The 27,365-nt window shown below is 35.9% G+C and overlaps 4 protein-coding genes across 4 annotated transcripts; 2 read left to right on the top strand and 2 right to left on the bottom strand.

Annotated features, from left to right (window-relative positions):
- Positions 1–5,986: 5,986 nt before the first annotated feature.
- LOC103934887 lies at positions 5,987–8,205 on the bottom strand. Its single transcript, XM_009344646.1, has 2 exons — positions 7,771–8,205; positions 5,987–6,859 (listed from the first exon to the last, which is right to left on the bottom strand). The coding sequence occupies exons 1-2, from the start codon at positions 8,203–8,205 to the stop codon at positions 5,987–5,989; spliced, it is 1,308 nt and encodes a 435-aa protein (XP_009342921.1).
- Positions 8,206–10,750: 2,545 nt separating this feature from the next.
- On the bottom strand, positions 10,751–12,024 carry LOC125478532. Its single transcript, XM_048586761.1, has 2 exons — positions 11,600–12,024; positions 10,751–10,926 (listed from the first exon to the last, which is right to left on the bottom strand). Exons 1-2 carry the CDS (start codon positions 11,927–11,929, stop codon positions 10,900–10,902), a joined length of 357 nt encoding a protein of 118 aa, XP_048442718.1. The 5' UTR covers positions 11,930–12,024; the 3' UTR covers positions 10,751–10,899.
- Positions 12,025–15,470: 3,446 nt separating this feature from the next.
- On the top strand, positions 15,471–18,185 carry LOC103934870 (ras-related protein RABA1b-like). The gene is made up of 2 exons (XM_009344624.3): positions 15,471–15,853; positions 17,509–18,185. The coding sequence occupies exons 1-2, from the start codon at positions 15,633–15,635 to the stop codon at positions 17,939–17,941; spliced, it is 654 nt and encodes a 217-aa protein (XP_009342899.1). The 5' UTR covers positions 15,471–15,632; the 3' UTR covers positions 17,942–18,185.
- A 671-nt stretch (positions 18,186–18,856) lies between these two features.
- On the top strand, positions 18,857–27,320 carry LOC103934868 (anaphase-promoting complex subunit 6). The gene is made up of 16 exons (XM_009344623.3): positions 18,857–19,229; positions 19,607–19,741; positions 19,872–19,945; positions 20,200–20,239; positions 20,885–20,930; positions 21,177–21,256; positions 21,423–21,601; positions 21,702–21,827; positions 22,099–22,173; positions 22,884–23,009; positions 23,540–23,609; positions 24,350–24,432; positions 25,241–25,354; positions 25,637–25,736; positions 26,706–26,741; positions 27,028–27,320. The coding sequence occupies exons 1-16, from the start codon at positions 18,984–18,986 to the stop codon at positions 27,157–27,159; spliced, it is 1,662 nt and encodes a 553-aa protein (XP_009342898.1). The 5' UTR covers positions 18,857–18,983; the 3' UTR covers positions 27,160–27,320.
- The last annotated feature ends 45 nt before the right edge of the window (positions 27,321–27,365 follow it).

The following is a 27,365-nucleotide window of genomic DNA, read 5'->3' as shown; positions in this document are numbered from 1 at the left end:
TTGATGCAGGGTGGACCAAAGAGTCTTGGGGACGAAGGATAGGTGATATGGGATTCACTCAACCAGGGATAACAGAGCTTTCTCAACGTTGCTAATTGTGGATTCATTCACACATTCAAGTCACATGCTTGTTTTGACAAAAAGAAATCACTCACTTTAATTGCACAAGACAAATATATGTTTCTTAATTAATAAGTCTGCCATTCTAGGCATTCTAATACACTATTAAAAAGGCTAATAGACATCTTCTTAATTATATGTTTCTTAATTAATAAGTCTGCCATTCTAGACCTTTTAATACACTTGTAAAAAGGCTTACAATATTTAATAGACCTCTTCTTAATTTCTATGGGACTCTTACAACCTCCAAAGAAGACTTAACCAAATTCCTAGGTGACAACATTTCAAGTTTAATTAAACCTTTTACTCCCCATACAATTGTTTGTTATTTAATGGACGTTGTGTACTGAATAGTGCTTTAAACACACTTTTTCTCACCTCATATGCTTTTAACACACTCTTTCTCACGTTACACACACCCCTCTCGTTTTGTAACCGTTAAATTCAACATTTAAAGTAAAATCAACTGTCAAGACCAACATGGGGTGTACACATTGTAAAAAAAGGTGTACAATTTTTAACTGATTAGTGTACAACTTTGAAAGTTGAAATTTAAATAATGGGTGGTAAAAAATAACCTTTAAAATTAGGTTATTTTGGGATATTCCTAACTGTAGGTAGTGTACAACTTTGAAATTTAAATAATGGGTGGTCAAAGGAATTGGATGTCGAGAGAAAAATTTTGGGTGTATACAAAGCCACTCTTTTGAAAATCATCTCAAATCTAAAGAGAGTGAAATGCTTGTGCATATTTCTCAATTGTTTTTGTAATTTAACGTTAAAATATCGAGAGGCCTAGTTTCAAAATCTTACCTCGAGTTATTATTTGGACTGAAGAGTTCAAAAGTTTTTGTCCAAAGTAAGGGTTCAAAAGTTAATCAGCCTAAACTTGAATCATTCAGATGCCATCCATGGACCATGGTATGAGTTCGTGAGATCGAATTGCATTTTCCTTTTTACCAAAAGAATTGTCATGTATTCCAAAACATTATTTGCTTATGTACATGCATTACATTTGTATATTTAATTGCATGCTTGTTTCTGAATTTCATGGATAGATCCAAATTTTCTGAAACCGGTAATACAGAGAAAGACTCACATAAAAACGGCACATCGCAAGCATGGGGTTGGTCCAATAATTAATTTTCACATGTAAATCATTCTCTACAAGCATTATATTATTAACATGAGATGCCACGTACGAAGTTACACTTTACAAGAAGACTGTACCAGTGTGACCAAAGCAGCAAAAAGAAAAATAAAATGAAGGATAAGAATAATCCATGAGAGATAACAGGAGATGGGGGAATCTATGCAGAGGTTTATATTATAAGGCAACACCGTAACCAGTGTGACCAAAGCAGAAAAAAGACAAATAAAATGAACTTTCAGTGATAATCGATAAATTGAAAGAGAGATAACTATACGATTGCAACATTTTTTTTATACAAGATAGTGTTGGAATAGAGAGTGGAACCTAGAAACTTGTTCTTAATTACTTTCTTGGATTACAAATCTCTTGTTATATAATTTCTACATCAAATGTGAATAATCCAACTGTAGATATCGAAGTTTTGGTGAAAAATAAATGTATCTACACATTAAAGTTTGACATATCAGGGCTTAGGTAACATACATTATGTGTCTCATAAATCGTACATATGGCATATGATTCATGAAAACTGGACGAGTCATCAAAAGTGACACGTGTTGACATTTGGCTGAAAGTAATTTAGGAATTATCTTTATTAATTCTTTAATTAATTTTAATCAAAACAAATTAATTGATTTAAAATGCCAAATCACGAACTAAGCCACAAATCAAGTCTTGATTCTTTGGTTAATGAATCAAGCCCAGAAGCAAGACCAAATCATCTGTAGGCAAGACTTGGATAGTCTATAAATATGACGCTTAAAGCAAAGAAAAGGGGCAGAAAATTATTCTCATACCTAGATGCTAAAGTTCTCAGGCCCCCAATTCACAAACACTCAAACATTCAAGAAGACTCAGAAAACTTTTTGCGTTCTTCGTCAAACTCGTGAAGAATCATCAAGCACCACTACACGTGCCAATTTCCATTGCCACAAGTCAAACCCTTGAGGGATCTATTCATCCAAGATCAAGTCATCACGACCTTTGGATCAACGACAATACGCATACACACTTTGTGGACAACAAATCAAAGGATTAAAATTGTAATTAGAGATTTTAACCCCTACATTAATACAAATTCTTTATTTTTTCCACATGTTCTTGTGTCTTTGTTACAAGAAATTCGCGTTTACACAAACAAGTATCATGTACTTATTTAATACAAATGATACTGAGTGAAGAGGGAGTTACACATAAGGTCACGACCACAAGAGTGATTATTTTTAACCAGCTGGGCTATAGCTAGCTACATATATAGAACAAACCTATCGAGGTTTTAGACGGCTTGTGATGTATCTTATCCAAATGATTCTGCTCTAACATCACAACCTTAGTAGCGCGTAATTATAAGTTAATGTGACCGGCTCCAGGGCTCGGTACTGATTGCGCTTTGACAGAACGAAGCTGATCATGAAGAGTAGTGATGAAGTGCTTTACAACGCTAACATTGCTTGGCACTGCATGATGACCTTCATGCTCACCCAAAGAAGGTAGTGACCTGTAGTCCCGATCAGTTTCCGTTCCCGCCATCAAGCTGTCATCCGAAGAAAGCTCGCCACCCTTTCCATTGTTTTCAACCCTCAGCAGCCTTCCGGCTCCAAAAGTGGGCATGCAGAAGGCAAAACCAAAGAGGAGGATAAGAAAGAATGGCTTATATGAACGAGCCATTTGCATAACAAATTTGTTAGCTAGCTAGTTGATGAAGTAATTTTGAAGAGGGGTTTAAAGTATATATAAGAGTGCTGAGGGAGATGCGTGGGGGTTAAGTTATAACTAGCTAATTGAAAGTGATGACAATTAGATGGAATAGTTTGGGACATGCATTTTTGGTGGTCCATACTGATTTTGAAAAAGTAGAGAGAATGGTCATTGGAAGTTAGGTACACTTCAACTATAAGAAGCTTACATGCAGTTACGTAGAAATGTGACTCCTTAAATTGCTTATGTACAAAGGTTACAATATATATAGGGTTTAAGGAAAACTCATATATATGCAGTTGAAATCCTAAACTAATTACAATTTAATATACATTCCATTAATTACATAGGAGAATCCGGAATAATTTATCTATTCTAACACCCACCCATCCCCACCCCTACCCCCGCAAACTAGACAATCCTAACCGGACGAGTTTGGAGAAAAAAGACTGTGACGAGACTGATGGAAAGCTTTAGTAAGAAGATCCGCAGGCTGATTAGCAGGAGAAATATAATAAACCCTATGACTACGAGGGCCACATTTTTTACGGACAAAGTGATAATTAAGTTTAACGTGGTGAGTGCGATTGTGCAAGCATGCTCAACATGATTAGAAACAAGATAAGTAGCATTGAGATTATCACATGATAGCTGAATCCCGATCTCTCTTAGAAGAAACAAATCTATGTAGTCTTTGCACGCGCATGAGCAAGTGAACGGTATTCAAATTCAACACTTGACAGAGACACCGTTGGTTGATTTTTAAAGCACCATGATATATCATGTAAAAATATGACTCATTGAATTAATCATATACAAAGGTTACAATATATGTAGAGTTTGAGAAAAACCCTCATGGTAGGAATCCTAAAGTAATTACATTAATATTATGTATAATTACGGAAGAGAATTCAGATTAATTTATGCTATAATAGCAAATTCAAGCACCACAGTGATGTATTGCAAACCTATATCATGCCTCGTCATGTTAGTAAATTAAAATACATTGCGGAGCATGATAGGCTCGAGATTTTGCCACTTTAACATCCAAATTACATCTGAGTTATTTTGCTATGACACGCAATCACGTTGGCCTTCATTAGTGACAATTAGTTTCTATGAATTTTCCACTCAAATCAAACACTCCAAGTCTTCAACTCACCATCATGACATTCCATTTTTGTCTTCGTTGGTTCCAGCACTCCAACAATGTTTGAGATCAAGACGTCCTTCTTTCTTGGGAAGTGTCAGTACTGCGTGAAGGCACCAAGTTGTTAAATTCTATTGGAGTAAAATCGTCTTAGTTCAATGGCTCAAACTCAAAGTTGAAATTCATCAAATCTACCGTTTGATGACAAATCTACAGCGTCGTGTTATCTGAGAGTAATTTACGTGCAAGAATAAATAGTTGGATCTTACATAGGTGATAGTCCATTTTGAAAAAGATAAAAAAAGTATGTTATTTAAACACAAAACTTACACTCTCTAATATAAGTGAATCATACATACAATAGTAGGGCTCACCTCTATTAGAATTGGTCAGATTAATTTATTTTTTTATTTTTTATTTTTGCATAAAACTATTGTATTACTACGTACTCGTGGAAATTCATCTATGAACAAGTATACAGAAAAATTAAACACAAAAGATATTATGATGTCATGTCTCGTGGAACCTGAAGTTTGATTACATTTTAACTTTTGATAATTATGTCCATAAATTGGTTATGACTTCATCTGGATCATTATTTTCTATGACTTTGGGAAAACAATTAATCCTCAAGAGGTCGTATGCAAAAGATTGGTCCACCCACAGGAATATACGAAACCATCATTAGCTGAACCAAGTCCTCCAAACACATCACGGCTTCCTGCAAGACGGGCGTTGGACAACGAGGCATGCTTCCATTTGCAACATTAACTTGTGACACAAGGCATTGTTGCACGTGATGATTTTCTCCCCCTTGCTGCAAGACAGTCACTTCATCACTACATTGAGTTGCTAATTGTCTTACATTAATTGTTGCCGCATGATGAGGATAATTGCTGCCCCCAATTTTCTTCCCCCTACTACTGGGCATTCTTCTTAGGACTAGCTGCTAATGCATGTACAGTGTCAACATATGACATGAAATATGATTAATTCAGGTTGCACGAACACCAGAATATAGTTCCATGCTTTTGTTGAATTCGTTCCCCGCAATATAGATGCATTAAATATGATTCATCCACTAAAGCTAGTTTCTAGTTTTAATTTATGGATTCGATATTTATTATACAAGCCATATTTTTTTATATACAATTTTTATAAGCAGTGTTGGACAAAGGGAAATATAAACTACATGAGTGAATGCTAGCAAGTACTAGCTAGTTTTTTTAGCAAACAAGTCAAAGCTGAGATTTCCCAAGTTACGTAATTGGCAATGGAGTACAAACTGTACAATTAATCACATACAGGACCACTCCTGGGGGACTGACTTCAAAATACGATTGTGATGAACGTTAAAAAATGAAGTTGATGAAGAGTTAGTCATCTTGAATTGCTATTCAGTATTAAATTTGATTGGCACTGCACGGTGATCATCATTCTCATCCAGAAAAGGTGGGAAGACTAAATTTGTAGAGAGTTTTGGAAACTAAGAGACATGGAAGTTGATGATTGGTTTATTACTTAAACGTTGATAAACGTGCTTATTCTTATTGGTGACACATCATATAGTTTGCAAATTTAGTCTTCCTAGCATCACCCGAAGAGAAAACATCAACAAACAAAACAAGTTATGTATCCTTTTGAATGATACATGGGAACCATAAATATGAAAGTAAATTGAATTATTAAGGAGCAACCAAGTGCAATAAAGGAGCATGTAAATACATGTAATTGGAAATACCCTAGTGGACAGGGGGAGGTGAAAGAGAGAACAACAACAAACCTCAGCGCGCGACACGTCTGGAAAATAAAAGTTATTAAAAGAAATTCCCTACAACTTTTAAATTAGAATAATATAGGATCAATCAATTGAACTTCGAGGAACAATTAATCCTCAGGAGTTCCTTCGCAAAAGACTCGATCCACGGAGTATATGCGAAATCATCATTAGCTGCACCGAATCCTCCATGCACATCGCCGCTTCCTGCATGATCAACTTGATCAATTGTTAAACCATATGGTGGCACTGGTTCTGTACAGTGGGGTATGTTGTTGTTTATCAAGCTTCCATTTGCAACATTATCTTGTGAGGATTGCTGCACCTGATGATTTTCTCCCTCTTGCTGCAAGGCACTATCAAGGCACGGCATGGAGCATTGTTGCCTCCAATTTACTTCCTTCAGCAGGGCACTCTGCTCATGATCAGCTCCTAATGCTTGTACATTGTCAACACATGACATGAAGCTTTGATGCTCCCTATTTTCTTCTCTTTGTAGGGCTTTTTGTTCTGAACCAGATGCACGTCCTTGTATATTGTTATTGATGCATGTTTTTAAGAGTTTATTCTTCCAAGTTTCTTCCCCTTGATGTAGGTGTTGCAGTCCCCAATTTCGCTTGCCATGAAAATCAACTTGTTCAAGTTGTAATGGTGTTTGCGGACGGACAACATTGTAAACAATGGATTGAGGGTGGAACTGTTGCAAAGGATCATAAACTTCTGGCCGTTGTACTCGTGGTATAAGATATCCCGCGTTGCTTGGTAAGAAGCATTGCTGCTTTTCTTGTGTCTCAAGCGACACTACTTGCTTTCTATCCAAGTCTCCGTAGTTACTGTCTCCATTGGAGATATCCATATTATTGTCTCCAAGCATCTCCTCGTCTTCTAGATCTCCATGTTTCCTTTTCTTCTCGGATCCGTTGACCTTTTTTCTAAGCATGCACAGAACAATCTTATTCTCCTGCGTTTCATTAAAAAAAAAAAAAATTACATAAAGTGAATACCAAGAAGAAGAAAAAATATATGTATCTCAAGAAGGGACTAAACAAATTAACTTGTCACAATATATATATATATGAGTTTTTCTTGCCTCTCAACTAAATTCACCCAATTTCTATCTGCACTCCATTAAAATATAAATTTAAACTTTTTTTTAAATTTGACCACAATTGTTTCAAAAAAATACCCTCAAACACCAACACCGCACACGCAAACACCCCAAGGCAACCTCCTACCAATATCTGAACTTCTCCATTTTTTTGTGTGTGTCTTTTCTCTGTATTTTTCAATATAAACCAACACGTTGGATGAGAAAAAGAAATCAATTGATGTTAGTTCTAAAACTCTGATTTTTTTTTTCTTTTTTTGAGAATAAGAATGATCTGATTTATCATGGGATTTGGATTCCAACCCACCAGAACCTGCGATACATTTTTGTTTTTATATTTAGAAGATGGAAATAGAGATTGGAGAATTCAAGCCTTCCAAGGAAGCTCAAAGAGTAGGAGGAGGAGGAAGAGCTATAGTCTATAGGCATGAGCATGAGCAAGCAGGTGAGGAGACGCTTCATTCGAGAACGTGCCGGAGTTTTTGTTTTTGAGCCGATTTAAGATTAGGGTTTGCATATATTAACGCTACTTTGTTTTCCCTTTTTTCCGAATATTCCCCAGAAAAAGAAATCTGAAATTATGCTTTCTTTAAAAATCTCGTAATCATAATCTCAACGATCTCTTGATTAAAAGATAGAACACACAAACAAACAAAGGAACCGAAAAGTATATATGCACACAAAGAAAGACTAACAGACATAGAAAACACATGCAAAATAAAACTCAAAGAAGTATATGTACTCACTTGTTTAGGCTCAAGTACCAGCTTTTGATCAATGTCGAACTCATACATGATCCAGCGATCTTGCTGATCATCAGACCCGTTCTTTCTGTAGCTAAATCTTTTTTTATGGCCAATAACATCTTCACTGCCAGAATTTTTAATTTCAGAAGGGCGGTTTTCGCCATTCCACTTGCTGCCAGACGGAAGGGTTCTACAGATACGTGTTCCCTCTGTGGTCTTCAACTTGAGCGTAGTGAAAAAGTAGAGGTCGTTACTCAACTTCAAATCGTTTTCTCTTTTTGTTTTGAATTTCTCCCATATATCCCAAGGTTCCGTGACGCCGTAGAGATCGAAATCAAAGACTGGGGAGTTACCTTGGCCGGGTACCTCCTTTCCGTTCACTTTGGGGTGAAGGTAGTACAGAATTAGTTCCTCATCCGTGGGGCAAAACCTATAGCCTGCTGGAAGATTCATTAATGAAATTCAACCTGAAAACTGAGAAGTATGTGAGTGAACGAGAAACCTAGGGATAGGGTAGGATTGTTTTTAATTGTTAAATAGGGGGTAGGGTTTAGGTTTTTGTTTTGTGATTGAATAAATAGTACGTTAATATATATACTAATTACTTAACCACCAATGAGTAGGATTTCCAAGCAGAATAAGGATAACAATGGAATTATCAAGAAAAAAAATGACGCGGCGAATACTTCTCCATGGCTGAGTAAATTTGGCCTCAAAATCCATCTCCAATTCTACCTCTTCCTCCTACCTACATCCATATGCATCATGCATGTAATGTTACTGTAAAATTATTTTCTTACGAATTATATTATTTTCTTTATAAATAAAATAAGAGAAATTGAGATGCATGGCATGGCTGATGGCTGCTGCCCAGGCGGAAGTTCAAGAGAACACAAAAGGGCTAAGGAAGAACAGAGGGATGAGACATGAGAGATTGGTGGTGGGCCAGAATGTTAATTATTCTTCATTGATGCAATTTGCAAATGTAATATGAAAAAAAGGAGTAAGAGTAGTATTTTTTATTAATTATTTTACTTTTCTCAAAAATTAAAGAAGCACAAAAGAAAATATATTTGGAAATTCTCTCAAATTCCTCTCTTATAAAGACGGTTGATGTTTTATCCTAAAATCAATTAGCTATATAGAGAGTAGTTCAACATCTTATAAACCTCTACAAACCGATATAGAACGATTTTATATTCACATCTTCCTCTCGCACTTATCCACCTTCTCTCAATGACAGACCCGTGCGAGAGGTGAATTGACCTGATTCGCAATCGGGTTGCATATTTTGAAATTCGGGTCGGTTATCAATCTTTGTTGATTTCCCCTTTACATTTTACTTTTTACCGGATAAAATATTACAGACTCTGTGAGGCTACTAGAGTGATGCCACATGCAAACCAACTGAACAGTACTAGAGAAAAAAAACCAAGGCCTCGTTTTGCATCCTCCTTGAATTCAACTTTTTTTGTTTTTGAAACTAATGAACGCTCAAGTAATTTAGTTATATTCATAATTTTTGAAAACTATAACTCATGATCATTTTCAAATTGAACACCTAAGTTTGCTGCAACTGCAAACCAAAAGTTAGGCGGAGTCGAGGAGCAGGCGTCAAGCGCCTCCAAGCTGCTGCAAAACCGAATAAAGAGCTGGTTCAACTTGAGCCAGAAAACCGATGAAAGTCATCTACCTTAGTCAAGCATGACTTCAAATTCAAAATGATTTCTGGTTTAGCTATAAAGAACTTGTTCCGCTTAAAATTGACAATGTTAAGCTATTCCTAATTCCCTTCTGATTACTTGAAGTTCGATTAGGCCTTAATTTTTCAACTGAATTTGCTCTGTATATATGGAGCTTAACTATGCTGCCCTCAGGCCACAAAGATCACAATCTCTTTAGCACCCCTGCCTGACCGCCTTCCTATATGATTTCATATATAGAACCATAATTAAGGCCTTGGGCGCTATATTCAACGGAAGTTAATTAATGTATTATTTTGTCCAACTAAAGGTAGTAGATGAATTAGCTATGAAGAAAACTAATCCCCTCCTAAGCGTCCCAAAAATGCTAGGATTTCGAGCGATAAGGTTTGCCCATGGCTAATTCATCTTCTACCTTCACTTACTAAAAATGCAATTAATTCATCAATCAATACTTCTAGTGAGTTATCATATCCAAGTCAATTTTAGACAAGAAAAAGAGGCCTAAATTCCATTGCAGTGAGCCTCCATGATTTTATACAAAATTCAAATTCTATTACAATTTACTTCATTTATGTGTTTAAAATGGTTTCTCAACATTTCTTTCCAGTCAGGGAAACATATATAAGAAGTGCACAAAAAGTTTAAAAAAGATTAAAGTATATTAATAAACACAAGCAAAAAGCAAAAGGAAAACAACAACAACAACAACAGTAAGAAAAGGCAAATTAAGCAGACGATCTGTGCGCACACAACTTTGAACAACTCCAAAGGTAGGGGAAGGGAATCTATTATTTCAAGTTTATAAAGAAAGAAAGAGCCGTTAGTTTTGTGCTGCTGTGTCCTCAAAGACTCAAAAAGCAAACCTGTGGCCTCCGCAGAAGACACATGCAGGTCTGAAAATTCCTTTTGCTACCATGCAGACCATTTCTGCTTGATGGGTCACTGTATCATTCAAATCCAGCCGCCAACATCTATGACTTTATCAATTAAGAAATTTGAAAGCCTACTTCAGTACTGTGCCTATAATTATAATACCTAAAGAAAAAACATTCGAACAGTCAAGTAGTATACATTTTTTTTACACTCTGATACGAGCGATATCGGGGGTGGGTAATCGAACATGTCATGAGAGCGGAGGTAAATATAGTTTTAACTACTTAAGCTACAAACTATTTGCTCAAACAGTCTAGTTGTTTTATATATCGATCTACAAACTATACGAGCATAAAATGACAAAAGTTCATTATATTAGAAGCTAGAAATTAAATATACTTAACAAGATTTATCCATAACTCATATATAACTAAAGTTGTACAAGACACCTTCTTTTCCTCGTTGAACCTTTTTCTAATTAACAGCTTATAATTAGTACTTTTTTCTCTTTGGGAAGCGATTAAAGGGGGTGTTTGAATTAGCTCTATGAAACGGAGAGCACCAACTGCTATTGCCTTGGAGAGCACCATAAGGCCTGCAACAAGAAATAAAACAACATATCATCACCATTTTCAATGCTAGTTCAACATGCATAGCATTCGCTTCACATAAAAATAACCCCATCCGTGCATTCAATTGTTCCTTTCTCCGCAAGAGGCACAGTACTATATGTGATTGCCAAAATCTTCACAAAGAGAACTCAATATTATACATATTATATAAAATTTCGTTATATTGAGAAAAAGTTGAGGGGAATGTTTTCGTGCTAGACTTGAAATTATTTTGTCATAATTAAAAGTTAAAATCCTTATAGGGGTGTGATATTCACATACCTATTTTTACTTCTCACACACCCTTCTAATTTTCGGTCGTTGGATAGGGTGATTTGAAGAAGATCAAAGGGAAGAAATTAATAAGGGGTGTGAGAAGTAAAAAGGAGTGTGTGGATAGCACACCCCCACTTATATTGCTAGATTGTTCACCAAACCATACATTCGGGTTGAAATAAATCTAATTAACGATCCAAATCCATTATGTATCTACACAAACATCTTATATTGTCAGACAATGTTACTCCCAAAGAGAAAACATTTCCCTTAATAAAAAAAGATAAAAGAAAATCAAATATTTAAGAAACAAGCAAAGCATCTCCCTCATGCACCACGGTAAACAGGGAATTTCCACAAAGTAAGAAAGCAAACACTTACAGCGATCAAAGAGAAGAAGCGTCTGGGCCAAGCCATCTTGGCATTCTTAAGTTTGCAGCAGTATATTTCTTCATCTTCATCACAACACGATATGATAATATTCCCGGGTGAGTCCAGAAACACCCTCCGGCGTAATGGAGGAGACCACAGACCACTCTGCTCGTAATCGAAGTCGTATTGCGAAGCATCAAAAAACTTCCCCAGAAGCCTCTCAGATACCGACTTGGAAACCATTTGAATGCTGGGAGTAGTACTTGTACAACTTGAAGAGCCTGCAGTAGTACTTTCCGAATTCGATGAGGCAGGTGAAGAAGGATTAGACATGGACATATTGAGAAAGTTGAGAGAGAAAGAGAGAGAGAGAGAGCGAGCAAGCGAGCTATATATGACCGTATCGTCTAGGCTTTTAGAAGTTTCTGAGATGGAAAAACATTGGTTGGGGGATTGGGGATTGAGGTTAGGGGGACATGGAATTATATATGGTGGGGACGTGATCGAGTACTATGATTTGAGGGTCTTTTTAATGGGTTTTTTAAATATAAATCTTCGCAACTCTTATTTTCTAAACAAAAACCTACCTAATTCTAAATTTTTAAATAAAATCCAAATTTGAAAATGACTGCCAAGTAAAAAAATAATTGACCTATATATTATTACAAAATATTTACAACTTGTACCACAATATTCAAAATAAATGTAATTACTCACCTTAATTACAATGAACAAATAATTATTACACATATTAGTGTATATAGTACAACCATGAGCTGAATATATATATATATATATATATGCACAGTACTACATATATGTTCAAACATATTATACTAATTAATCTACCTATATGTAAATTAATGATGAGCAACTAACTTATATTTTGTAGGTAAATTAATGTTGAATCAAATAACATTCTTTTATTTAGTAGGTAATATATTTTCCATGCTATTACATATATTTGGTGCATTTTATTATTACAAGATATATGTACAAATAATAGGTAAATTAATTTTGAATCAAATAAAATTGCTTTATTTTGTAAGTAAATTAATTTTGAATCAAATAACATTCTTCATTATGTAGGTATTTTATTTTTTATGTATATATTGGGCACATTTTATTATTATATGTACAAATAATAGGTATACTAGTATTGAATGAAAAAAAAAACTATTTTCCATGTAGGTACATTATTTTGCATGTATTTTGCATCTATTGGGTTTGCTTTATTATGTAGGTAAATTATTTTGCATGTACTTTACATTTATTGGGTAAATTATTTTGCTTGTTTTCAAGCATCTAACATTTTAAAATTTGAATAGTAGGTGTGACATCCCACATCGCCCAGGGGAGTAATCCTTATATGTATATTCTCATCCCTACCTAGCACGAAGCCTTTTGGGAGCTCACTGGCTTCGGGTTCCATCGGAACTCCGAAGTTAAGCGAGTAGCACGCGAGAGCATTCCCAGGATGGGTGACCCATCGGGAAGTTCTCGTGTGAGTTCCCAAAAACAAAACCGTGAGGGGGTGGTCGGGGCCCTAAGCGGACAATATAGTGTTATGGTGGTGGAGTAGGCCTGGGAAGTGGTCCCCCTTGGGCCGGGATGTGACAATTTGGTATCAGAGCCAAACCCTGGTCGCGTGTGTGCTGACGAGGACGTCGGACCCTTAAGGGGGGTGGATTGTGACATCCCACATCACTCAGGGGAGTAATTCTTATATGTATATTATCATCCCTACCTAGCACGAGGCCTTTTGGGGGCTCACTGGCTTCGGGTTCCATCGGAATTCTGAAGTTAAGCAAATAGCGTGTGAGGGCATTCCCAGGATGGGTGACCCATCGGGAAGTTCTCGTGTGAGTTCCCAAAAACAAAACCGTGAGGGCGTGGTCGGGGCCCAAAGCGGATAATATCGTGCTACAGTGGTGGAGCGGGCCCGGGAAGTGGTCCCCCCCGAGACGGGATGTGATAGTAGGTGCACTGAATCAAATAACATTTTTTTGTAGGTAAATTATTTTGCATGAATTTTTACGATATCATGCATGTTTTTTTGTTATATATATGTGTGTGTGTGAAATAATTTACCTACATTTATATGTAAAATATAATTTGATTGACTAAACTAAGCATGTATTATTACATATATTAGACATGTTTTATTGTTATTATATATTAGGCAATAATTATCTTTTTATTTTTGTAAAATCATTAAATCTTCCTTACAATCCGTATTAATTGTGTGCATCAAACATTCAAATAGGGGTATTTTAGGCATAATATTTTTAAATGTGTAAAGTGAAATATAATTAATGAATTTGCTAATTTGGAATAAAAAACTTATGTTGAATTTTATATGGAGAAAATAAAGTTTCAGGAGCTAAATTCATATTTGATTTTAGGGTTTAGGTTTTTTAAAGCATCTTTAGGTTCATGTCTCGTTGGGTCCAACCTCGTATGCACTTTACCAAATTCCCCATTAATTGTGCTTAGGGGGCAAAAGTTGTACTGGAAAATCTGATTCCCATCCTAAAATTACCAAAGTTCACGTGAATCAGATTGAAATCCGAAATTCTGAAAGGAAAAAAAAAAAAAAGTGTTTAGCTAACTAGAAATATACATTGCTGGTGTGGAAGCCAGACTTGTAATCAGGAGAGGTTGAAATGCTAAGTCTTCCCAGTCTTTAAAAGTAGTAGATAACCGTGGCTTACCATCCGTTGTCCCCCTTTTAAAAATAAATAAATAAAAACTAGAAATATACACTAATCACAACATCTACATCAACTTGATATGATGAAATGTCTAAATTACCCTTATATATAGCACATACAACATCATACTATTGTACTGAGATACTATTGTTATCATATCGAAAATGTTAAGATAGTGCAAATAATTTATGTGCCATTATGTATCTATTGTTGATACAAGATTCATAATGATGTATGTATGTATCTATATATTATCAACAATATGATTTGGATATCGTTGATATTGTTCAAGCTGGAGGATTATGATGGTTTACTCACAACTACAAGTAGAAGGATCCGAAGAAGAAAAACGAACTCGTATCGACTAGATATCGAACTAGAACAAGTTAGGATCGAGTCTGACTATGTAAGAGAGTGAGAGTCACAAAGAGAGATACAACACTAAAGAGTTCCTCTCCTGAACTTTTGCATTGACTAAGAGAGTTAGGATCATTAACTTTCGTTATCTCCTCGATTTTAGCGCCCTAATGCCCTTTGATTCAAAATTTCTATGTAATAAAACTATAAATTTCTCATATTTAGAAATATGGTGCCGTTTATTCTCTTTGAAACCACACTTGTATAAAATAAAAGGAAAAATAATGAAAATGACTTGAAATTTTTGAGTTTTAATGATAAGGATAAAATAAAGGGTAGAGTGAATAGTACCATTATTGACTTTTTAATGTAAAAATATGATTTTTCGTTAAAGTGAATAGTATCGAGAGTTTTTTGTTAAAATTCTCTAAAATAAAATAAAAACTTACATCTTTTAGAGAAACAATTAAAGAACCTAAGAATTGTTTCATCTTTTGATTCAATCATTAAGGTTTATATAAAACGTGTGGCTTGTTAAAAAAAAAAAAAAAAAAAAAAAAAAAGAAAACCGAGGTTTTTGGCCGTGCAGAGCTGCTCTTTTAATGTCTTCATTTTCAGGACTTGTGCTGTCATTTTTTATATAAATTATTAAATTAATTTTACGGTAAATTAAATTATCAATTTAAATATTTTTTGTTGCACAAATATAAAATACTTACTACTAAGAAAAACAAAAAAATAAGAAGAGAATCATTCTATCTATAAAAAAAAGTACTGATATTTACATGGACGTTTCCTCAATGTACAAATTCCTTTGACATCAAGTTTCTGGCGCTTTTTTTAATTAAAAACGCTTTCACACTTCCCAGTCCCACTTCAGTATCCCCACCGAAAGCTGCACCTCTCTGCAACTCTGTCTCTCTCTCCCCCTCTCTCTTAATTCGAACACCAAAAGTTAGAGAACTGCAGAAATGGCTGGATACAGAGCCGACGATGACTATGACTACCTCTTCAAGTTGGTCTTGATTGGGGACTCCGGCGTGGGGAAGTCCAATCTGCTCTCTAGGTTCACCAAGAACGAGTTCAATCTCGAGTCCAAATCCACCATTGGCGTTGAGTTTGCAACCAGGACCTTGACCGTTGACGGCAAAGTCATCAAGGCTCAGATTTGGGACACTGCTGGCCAAGAAAGGTCCTCCCTTTTCTTCTTCCTCCATGGATTTCCCCATCTGGGTCTTGCTAGTTTTCGATTTTATTTTTTGGGTTTGTGAAATTTTTTTATGCTGGATTGGTAAATTTTGTGTTGTGGTGAAGTTTAATTTTTGGGTTTTTGTGAAATTTGGAGCGGATTTGGGTGATTATTGTTGCATGTAGTTTTTTTAGCTCAGATTTGTTGAATTTTGTTTGTTTGTTTTTTTTTTTTCATGTGAAGTTTGTGCGTTTAGGAAGATTTGGGGTCACTTTTGTTGCAGAGACTCATTGATATTAGGATTTGTTTCTGGTTTTCTTGATCTTTGAATAGTAGGTGGGACTTAGATCTTGGTTGGTTGAGATCCATGCATTGTCAAGGAAAAAGATAAGTTAACTGTGGTAATATGCTTGCCTTCTTCTCGAGGCACGTACCGGGATGAGGTAGATCTTAAATTCCTGCTGTTTGTGGACTCAGATCTTAAATTTAGTGAGTAAGTACTATTCCTTAATTACTAATACAGAAGAATGCTTTGCCGTGAAGCTTCTGGCATGCCTTTAAATAGGGATTAGCTAGCATAGTATTTAAACATTGCCTAGCATGTAAGCGAAAAACATTACCTAGGAAATCGTTGTACGTTTTTACAAAAGGCCGTCAGTAAAATAAGAAAGAAAAAGAGAACCAAGGACGTATAGAACATCCTCTTTCCTTTATAGATAATAGTGGCGCAGCATCGTACTAGTAGCTTCCCTTTTGGTTACAACTTACTTGCCACAGATTAGCTTCTCTCCCTTTAAATGCTGGATAGAAGTTTGTGCTGGTAGTTAGAACTTACTTTGCATTAACAGGACTTACATTAACAGGGTGGGCTTTAAGGGTTGACAAAGAATGGCAGAACAGAAGGAACAGGACCGAGTCAAATTAGCATCTGTCGCGTCTGCATATATTCTGACAGTTAGAATCTAAGGACTGAAAACAGATGCTGAGAAAAGTAGTGTTTGTAGAATGTTGTTTTCTGTTGAGATTTTCCACTTGATCCTTTAGGCATGGTCGTTGTTCTTAACTAGTTGAAAGGACTAGTGGTTATGTTTGAGACTCATAGGGAATCCATTATCAAAAACATAAGCAGTTCCCTTTTTGTAGTAAATACAAATATGAACGAGAGCTTATTACCTGACTGAAATTTGATGCAGTGCAAGGGCTATTGCTAATTATGCTTATTTTCTTCTTGTTATGCGTTTCACTTTGTGCACATTTCATTTGGCGGTTATGGAGGCTCAGCTCATAGGATATATCTGAAAAGGAATACTATAAGCTGATGAATATTGCTGCTTTCTGGTCGGTTTTAGCTGATAATATTGCTTTTTCTTGTTTCTTGGCATTCAGTTGGTGCAACTTATTAAGGCCAAATTTTATCTTTTGGAAACTTAGAGCATCATTATATTAATCAAATTACTGTTGCTAGTATATGGCTTATGCATTGGCCAGAATGTTTCACTACGATTCAGGCTTATGATTTCTAATAGTGAATTGCGGCTCATAATCCATTTTGGCAAAGGACTTTCCCCCTTGCTTTTGAAGTCTGCTTATGACTGTTTCTCTTAGTGATGCCCTTCTACATATTTTTTATGCTTAAGTTTTCCCTCTTGGTTTCATAGGTACCGCGCCATCACTAGTGCTTACTATCGCGGGGCTGTGGGTGCACTCCTTGTGTACGATGTAACTCGCCATGCGACATTTGAGAATGTGGACAGATGGCTGAAGGAATTGAGAAACCACACCGATTCCAACATTGTTGTGATGCTCGTTGGGAACAAATCAGATCTCCGCCACCTTGTAGCTGTCTCAACTGAAGACGGGAAGTCCTATGCTGAGAAGGAGTCACTCTACTTCATGGAAACGTCTGCACTGGAATCTAAGAATGTAGAAAACTCCTTCGCTGAAGTTCTGACTCAAATATACCATACTGTGAGCAAGAAGGCAGTTGAAGGGGGAGAAAATGGAACTTCATCTGTCCCAGCACAAGGAGAGAAAATAAACATGAAAGATGACGTGTCCGCGTTGAAGAGAGTTGGGTGCTGCTCAAGCTAGGCCTGGTAAACAAAACTTGATTGAATGAATATGGCTTCTATGAACTGTGTAATATTTTGCAGAGGGACACAAACTAGAGAATACCGGAACACGAAATTTTTACTCTGAGTAAGCTAGCTTATGTTATTCTCGATTAGTAGACAATTTCAGCGGATGCTGATTAGCACTTTTAATTCGCACTTCAGCACCATCTATCTATGCCTTTAAATTTGTTGTTAGCAATGATATATTTGTTCAAATTCAATATCAGCATCGCCTTTCTTTTCGAAGGAAGAGGATCCTCTCCGGATCCACCTGTGGGGATCCTAGGAATCCCTACATCTTGCCGTTTGTTGTATATCGTGTAGTTAATTTTCGTTAGATATTGTTTGTTTTTAATTTTAAATAAAAATGTCAGATGATTTTTAACGCACGATACACGACGAATGATTAAGATGTGGAGATCCTTAAGATTCTCAAAAAGTGGATTTGGATGGGAACCAATTCTCTTTTCGGATGAGTAAAACTTCCTGATCAACGCGTACAATGTAGTGCCACGTCATCGATTAATTTTTTTTAACCTTGAACCTTGGACTGGAGTTCAAAATTTAAAGATTTTGATATGACACGATTTCAAGACCTTGACATGAGGCCATAGATTCCAGATACTAAAATCGTAGGTGTAATCGGATGGATAACACATTGTATTTGTTTTTTTTCCTCACATCACATGACGAAACAGAAAAGTGCAAAGTTATATATACTCAATTACATTTAAGATTTTTTCGTATAATAATTTTAAACACGGTTCTAATTTGAATATTAAACTTTTAGGTTTTTTCATTTGTATCTAAAAATATCAAGTTCTTTAATAAAAAAGGGTTTAAAATTTTAAATTACAAAGCCTTAACAAGAACTTAACCAAAAGCCCATCACTCTAAAACCCCCACAGCTCCCGCCCAATTCAATCACTCTCTCTCTTCCCAAAATCCCTCACCCACTCTCTCTCTCTCGAACCCAATTCGAACTGAAGCAACCAGAGCAAAACCCCCTTTCGGCGACAATGAGAGAAGAAGAGATTGAAAAGCTTCGTGGAGTAGTTCGGGACTGCGTGACGAAGCACCTCTACTCCTCCGCCATCTTCTTCGCTGACAAAGTCGCTGCCTTTACCAATGACCCTGCCGATATCTACATGCAAGCTCAGGCTCTCTTTCTCGGCCGCCATTACCGACGCGCCTACCACCTCCTCAATGCCTCCCAGATCGTCCTCCGTGACCTCCGATTTCGCTACCTCGCTGCCAAGTGCCTGGTAAGTCTATCTTGCTGCTGAAATTAGGAAATGGGTTCTCTTTGTTTGCTGAGTTGGTTCAATGTTTTTGCTAGAAATTGGGTTTTCCATTTGTGGATTTTGGGTTTCTTTAGTTGGGTTTTGGTTCACTTTGATACGTGATTTTAGAAAAGGAGAAAATAGGATTTACTTCGTTCTTTCTTACTCGGATTATAAAGGCGACATTTTTTCGTGTTGTCGGATTTTCAAACTCAGTAACATAGATAGATATATTGATGATTAAAAATTGCGGTCTTTCAGCTTTAATTTGGGGTCGATGCAATTGTATTCTGGGTTAATAGGACTGACTAGTTCTTTATGTTTTTTTTGTTTTTGTTTTTGTGTCTGTGTTGAATCAGGAGGAGCTGAAGGAGTGGGATCAATGCATATTAATGCTTGGCGATGCGAAAGTGGATGAACAGGGGAATCTGTATGACACAAAGGATTCCAATATCATGTACTTGGATAAAGATGGCGAAGATCATGAGATCAATGTAAGATTATCTGACTACCTCACCTCCTAGTAAACATTGTTATATGAAAATTTGGCAATAGTTTCCGATGTTCTGTCTGTATATACTACTATCTTTGTCACATAAATGTGTTATTCATATCTTGCAACAGATATCTTCTGCAATATGCTTTTTACGAGGTAAGGCATATGAAGCATTGGAAAACCGTGTCCAGGCCCGGCAGTGGTAAGTTTTTCTATGGGACCTGGCTTTATCATGTAATGTTTAACAGGTGTGCATGTGTTTGAACGTGTTTTTAGGTAAAAGAAATGATACCCTTTGTAGTTTTTAACCTGTAGGAGTATGAGACTTAAGCTTAAAGTTGATCTTGTGGATAGACAATAAATGATTTCTGTAGGTGTGGTATCTGCTGAGAAAGGTTGATTGAAGGGATCCTTTAACTAATTTTAATTTTTTTTTTTTTTTTTTTTAATTTAAAGGTACAAAGCTGCTATCAAAGCCGATCCCTTATGTTATGAGGTACGTTTGGAATATTCCGTTGGATATATGGGATTTTAACTTACCAGAGATAGTTTGGTAAAACACCCGAACACCTGTAAGTTTTATAGAAAAACACTTCAAGGGCCCAATTGGTGAAAAAAAAACTCCTCGACCATCCACTTATCACATTCTAATTGATTCTTAGTTGCAAAATTCATTTGGTATCCTTCTCCCCACCATTGCTAGGTAAGAAGCGAATTTTTCTAAAGTAATTGGTTTGAAGTGTTTTTCTCTGAAGTTTAATCTTATCAAGGGTTTATTTGTTAAAAGCCCAAACTTATTCTTTCTTGCCTTTTCTAACATTTTATGGCCACCAAAAGCAGGGAGGGGAAATAGCATTCCCTACAAAAGAATTGAAATTACTAAAGTATCAACTTGATAAACTGTTTTATCCTTTCAAACATGCTTAAAAATACATGGAATCATTAATCAGAAGGTAGGTAAAATCACTTTCTCATGGGGAAATAAATACCAACTGGAAAATACTATTCAATCCAACTCTTTACCAACTCTATTACATGGGGTGAGACCCATTTGAGAGTGTTAGACAAAAAGTTGAGCGTTCTAGCATCTTCAGTTTCAGCCTTCAAACTTTTTCTACTGACCTTTTTAATTTTCTTTCAGGCTTTGGAATGTCTTATTGAGAATCACATGCTTACATGCGAGGAAGGTTAGGGTCATTTAAATAAACTTTTCATTTAATCAAGTTCAATTGTTATTCAAGGAAGTAATATCATGTCTTTTGATACTACCTTTTCAAGTTAATTAATTAAATATGTTTTAGGCATCTGGCACTTTTATCTTTGTTGATCCATAGATTGCATTGGATTGTTTCCTCTGCATTTATTTCATCAATCATTTAACTATGGATTCCATGGTCCCCTACTTATACCTTTTTATTTGCTGCTGAGTTCAGAGGCGAGCCTACTTTCATCATTACAATTTGGTCCTGAAGATGGATGGCTCTCGTCATTCTACTCATGTTTAATTAAAAAGGTAAATCGAAATGCATTTCAATATGTCACCCTTTAAGTGTCGAACATAGAGAAGACATCTTACATCCAAACAATTTTTACCCTTTTAATAAATATTACTGTACAAAACATCATATAACAATATAGTTTGCTGTGTTCTCATCAGTCCTCCTTTTTGTGTTTTCCAGTATGACAAAGAAAATGTTGTAGAAGCAAAATTCAGAGAACTTGAGGAAGAAAGTTGTAGTAGTAACACTGAGCAATCCTTCATTTGTACTCTGAAAACCAACACCGACCTTCTAGCCTGCAAAGCTGAATACTATCATCAGTGTGGTGAATATCAAAAATGCTTTGAGCTAACTTCCGTGTAAGTTGGGAACTGGTTTGGAAGCAAAATACGATCATACCTACATTTGAGATTTTATTTCCCCCCAAAATTTATCTGCATTTTATTCATGATTCAACAGACTACTCGAAAAAGATCCTTTCCATCTGAAAAGTACGTTGGTGCATCTAGCAGCAGCTATGGAGCTTGGGCATTCGAATGAGCTCTATCTTATGGCATGCAATCTAGTGAAGGACTATCCTCAAAAGTGAGAGTGGTTGAAAACCATATTACTCGAGTCAATACTGTACAATTTGAAAATTGAAAGTGCATCCATAAATACTTATGCATATACTACCATTACTGGGAATACCCATGAGATGAACATGGAATATGGATTGCGGTTTCCAGGGGTTTTGGGGGATCTTGTAACCATGATTTGAGATGCCAAAAGAAAGATGGACTTTGAATTTTCTTATGTTTTGTCGCTTTTGTGATTCATTTAGTTCAGTACTTTATCAGGTGTATTCTCTTTGCAGGGCTTTATCATGGTTTGCTGTTGGTTGTTACTATTATTGTATCAAAAAGTATGTTGAGTCGCACCGTTATTTCAGGTAACTCCATCACAATTGGTAATGCTGTTAAATGAAGTGTATACATGTAATATATTTTGAGTTGCCTTATTTGCCCCATGTTGACTTGTGATTTTTTCGTTTAGACCTTTCAATTTCTGCATTATTGGTTTGAGATCCTTTTGATTATGACAGTTATTTTTTGTTTATGCTTTGAAGTTTATTCTGCAGTTATGCTGTGTATATGAGAAAATAGGTTATGAGCATTCTTTTTCCTCAGCTTCCCTGATATTTCTGTTTTGTGTCCTTGTTGCCTGATAAATGGCCTTCACATCATACTGGATGCTTTAGATTATTTAATGTGAATTCTGCTGGATTATATAGGGATTGTGCTGTAGTTAGGCTCATAACCTTAATCAACCTTGCATCAGTTGTTACCACATTGATAATTTTAAATGTACTTATGTTACATTGCTTTGTATTCCTCATATATTAATAGATCCTTTTTAGGTTGAAAGTTTGGACCAATCCTGGTTTGGATTTGATTTAGTCCTGCTTGAACATGCCCCCTGCTTCCTCCCTCATTTGGTGACAAGCATTTGGAACAACAATCTGTCCCTAATACACACACACGAAAATAAAAAAAAATCATTTGAAGTGATAGCAGTTGAAAAGGAGGGGTTATTGTTTCCTTGTATGTTTCAATATCTTGAATCCTTACTGATTTCTTTTGGGTTTGTTTTACACTGTAGCAAGGCTACCAGTCTAGATGGGACCTTTCCACCTGCTTGGATTGGATATGGGAACGCATATGCTGCTAAAGAAGAGGGTGATCAGGCCATGTCGGCTTACCGCACTGCTGCTCGTTTGTTTCCAGGGTAATTATGTATCTCTCTCAGCATCTTACGTTGACCATTACCTTGAATTTTGTTTCCTTCTGCCACTTGGGAATACCAGGAAGAAGATATGATCATGTTATTTAGGCAAATTTTAGAGATTAGTATAATTAATAGGAACTAAAGTCATTTAACTGAAACAAAACACAAATTTTGTAGAACCTTCAATTTTATCTGCTTGATATTTTCCTTTAGTTTGATTGGAGGTGATATGGTAGGGCACATAAAGCTTCTGTTTTTTATCCTAGTAGAAAGAATAAAATTATGGTAAGAACCATCACCTACCTGTGCGCAGTGGTTAATGGTGTCAGAGTAAAAAGGTATAATAAGAAAAAGTCAAGAACACAGCAAAATCTTAGGTCTTGAGAATTGGAAAACTTCAAAATGAATTTCTAATGATCTTACTTGGAGTATTATCATTAGTTTGTCTCTTATGTCCAATAGTCCGTAGTTTAATTTCTCTTATTATGTATGAATTGTGTTTTACAGGTCTTGATATTCTCTTATTCCAGGTGTCATTTACCAACTTTATACATTGGGATGGAGTACATGCGAACCCATAGCTTTAAGCTTGCCGAGCAGGTAAAATAGAGTCCTGCAAACTACTTACAGATTGCTGTTTGTGATCTTGGTGTTCAGAAATGTGAAATAATCCTCATCTATACCAATCATACAAGGAAAACCCTGAATGGCATATTTACCTCATGACTTACTACATTTTCTTAAGTCACAAACAACTCTTTACATTAAAAGATTAATCTATAAAAGTTTGAGAGCATGATGGGCAGTATGAGAAGTGGATAACTCCAAGAGGAGTTAGCTTTGTCATAAGCACCTGCACTTGAAGAAAAAATGAAATTGTAAAGAAAGGAGAACTTTACATGCGAAGGATGTGTGAAAGGACTACTGTTCTTAATTAATTATTGCTTGTAGCTTCCTTGAACTTTCAGTTTAGTCTTTAAAAATTTAAATTTTAATCTAAACTTTCAGCTTCTAATATATATTTTACGTATTCGTTGCATTATTCTGATGTCACTGGCTTACCACTTTGGAACGATGACAACAAACTGTGTTCCGTCTTTGATTTGATGTCCAGTCCACTTGTCAAAAAATTGATTACAATGAAAAAGTATAACATTGTTGCCCAGATGTGTTAGATTGATATGAGAATAGAAGTATCCTCTCCTTCGATATGTATCCCTTAATACATTTCCCATGTACGTGCCCACCTGACAATAACGGATTCTGTGACTGGGTAGTTTCATTTGTAACTCTGTTATCTTACAATAAAAATACTGATATAAGCCTCTTTGCTTCTGTAGTTTCTTATGCAGGCGAAGGCTACTTGCCCATCAGATCCACTAGTATACAATGAACTTGGTGTTGTTGCTTATCATTTGAAGGAGTAAGTACTGTTACTGTATCATGAGAAATGCAACCTTAAATAATGAATATAAGATAAGTTTGTAAAGGCATTCGAAAAGGCTGACCATTTATTTCTAGTGGTCTATAAGTAAGGATCGTACATGCACAATTTTCTCAAATGATATGTATATTGAATCGCAAAATATTAACTCTACCATTCTATAACAGTCAACTTTAAATGTATGGGTATTTAACTGGCCCAATGTGGTATATTTATCTGGTGGACTAGTGCTTCGTTTTTCTCACATCCATATTTGTTCTCTTAAGTTGCAGAGTGCAGAATGATTGTAGTTAGTAGGGTTATAATTTTTTTATATTTTGTTTTATCATATCTACACTTTTTTTTGGGGTCGAATCCTTTAATATCAAAGTAGTCTTATGATGGATTGACAACTAAACGAAGGATGCTAATTAAATCTGCTTGAAAATTGACTCTAATTTTCCGAAACAAGTCACCAGAAGGGGAAGTAGTTGGTAACAATTTGAAGAGAGGGAAATAGTGTGGACTCGCAGTGTCATATAACTTGAGAAATTTAACATTTGGGGTCCTCATGCTGTATGATTATTAATTGGCTCATATGAAGTTGCTACTGCATTAAGATTATGGAAATTGTATTTGTACTCTGTAATTTATGTGGACTATTAGGTCGTATAATCAAATCATTTGCATGTTTTCTTTCCCTTTTAGTCTGTTCTATTTGCTGGCCATTTGTCACAAATTTTCTTTTCAGCCACACCTCTCCGATTTGTACTATGTGATTTTTATCAACATCTCTCTTTTCAAACAGGTATACTAGAGCTGTGTGGTGGTTTGAGAAAACTTTGGCTCAAATTCCTTCCCCTTTGGGTGAAATGTGGGAACCAACTGTGGTTAATCTTGCTCATGCATACAGAAAACTGAAGTATGTTATTTATTTGATCAGAATTTCTAGCATTTTGTTTGTTAGCAGTGTCTGTACTTCTTTCATCCTGAATTTTTTATTTTTTTCTAGGAGACTTTGGTACCTTTGTTTTGTGGGGTTGAGAGAATGTTCTCTGGAAATTTTTTTATTTATAGTTTTTTGATATAGCGCAATTTGTTTTCATCTTCAGTTTCTCTCTTCTTACTGATGTCTATGGTTTAGTCTTTATATGTAAAACTAATATTTCCTCTAGTCTAACTAGATAATTCTACTCTGTCTCAGGATGTATGATGAAGCCATTAAATACTATGAGAAAGCGCTTGCATTGTCGACAAGAAGTGTGAGTACTTATGCAGGTCTGGCATATGCTTACCATTTGCAGGTATCTAAAGTTATAAATTACTTTTATGTATTTTAATTTTTTAGAGAAGAATTGTGTTTATTGCTCGTTTTGCTGGGCATTGCTTCTTGTTCTGGAAATGTGTTAAAAACTTGGAATCTGTGAATGGATAAATATTAGCAAGGGCTTCCGAGTTGATATAAATGAATAATTTCCACTGGTTGTGAGAATGTGAGGGCAAAGTTCCACAATGGTGAGGGATCAAACCCTGCAAGGGCTTATAAGGAGTTGGGCTACTCCCCATATAATGTGGCCAATTGGTTTTATGGTGGAATCCCAACTTTCTCAGGTTGTCCCACGTGTGAAGCTCAAAGGCACACATGCTCCACGTCACCATGTTTGTGTTGTTCACGTATTAGGCTTGAAAATTCGCCACACGTGAGGGGGCGTGTAATAATGTGAGAACAAAGTCCCACATCTGTGAGGGATCAAACCATGCAAGGGCTTATAAGAAGTTGGGCTACTCACCATATACTCGGTTTTATGGTGGAACCTCAACTTTCTTCAGTTGTGTACTTAATGCAGACTGTTCTACCAATAAACACTCATATTTGTAGTTAGATACATGATGTTCTGGATGTGTGATCAGTTTTCAATATCTCCCTGTCATATGTGGATAGAGAAGCTTCACGTTTGGAGTAGAGAAGAAAATTTTAAAGTTAGTCGGCAGATAATATGCTTGTTGCATTCTCTTGTTTTCAAATGTTTCTCAAATGTTTAGTGAGGTATGCTGGAAACGTAGAAACTTGGATGGGTAAATAAAAACGTTATTCAACTCTAAAACAATGAAATTGATCTGTTCTTGCCTGGAAAATGTTAGTATCACTTAGAATCTTGTGTCCAGACACTGAAACTTCTAAAAATTGAGTGCATGTGTCTTTCATCCCAGTCCAGTATGATGACAGTACTTAGTGTTATTGTTTTTATGCTCTCGTTTTCACTGCTTTGCAGGATAATCTTAATGCAGCAATTTCATTCTATCATAAGGTGAGTAATTGCTCACTCTCTCTCTCTCTCTCTCTCTCTCTACTGACTGTGAGGCTGATGATTCTTTATGTTGTATTGCATGACTGTGATGAAAAACTTTAAATTCTTTGTCGTACATGGATCCATTAAAATTTCCGCACGATGCCTTCATGCCCAAACACACTTTCTATGCACCTGGAATATCTTTTTAGATGCTCATAGTGTTAGCATGAGATTGCCTGTAATGGCAGGAAGATAGTATGATTATGACAGAGGTATGATTACGTTTCTTTTGTTGTCTGTGCAGGCTCTATGGCTAAAACCAGACGATCAGTTCTGCACCGAAATGTTAAGCTTGGCTTTAGTAGATGATAGCCGTCGTGGTGTGGACTCCAGAACTGAATTTCTAGGCTTAATTACGTTTGATGAACGCGTTTAGTCTTGTATGCGTGCTGTATTTTATGTGCAATAGATACCCCAGTGCCTCGGATTTTATCAGGTGAAGTAATATCTTAGGTTTTCTTGTATCAAAGTAATATGTCTGAACCTGTTAGTATCAACGTTTGATTGTTGAAATAGAGGTACCTGGGAGTTTATTCATGATTTTGGCCAATCCGTCATTTTAACCAGTTGTCTTATTTAAAC

The sequence above is a fragment of a genome, unplaced genomic scaffold, assembly GCF_019419815.1.
Source record: "Pyrus x bretschneideri cultivar Hongxiangsu unplaced genomic scaffold, Pyrus_bretschneideri_v1 Contig25, whole genome shotgun sequence".
NCBI lineage: Eukaryota > Viridiplantae > Streptophyta > Magnoliopsida > Rosales > Rosaceae > Pyrus > Pyrus x bretschneideri.
Note: the sequence above shows the minus strand (reverse complement) of the source record. Positions and strands in the feature narration are given on the sequence as shown.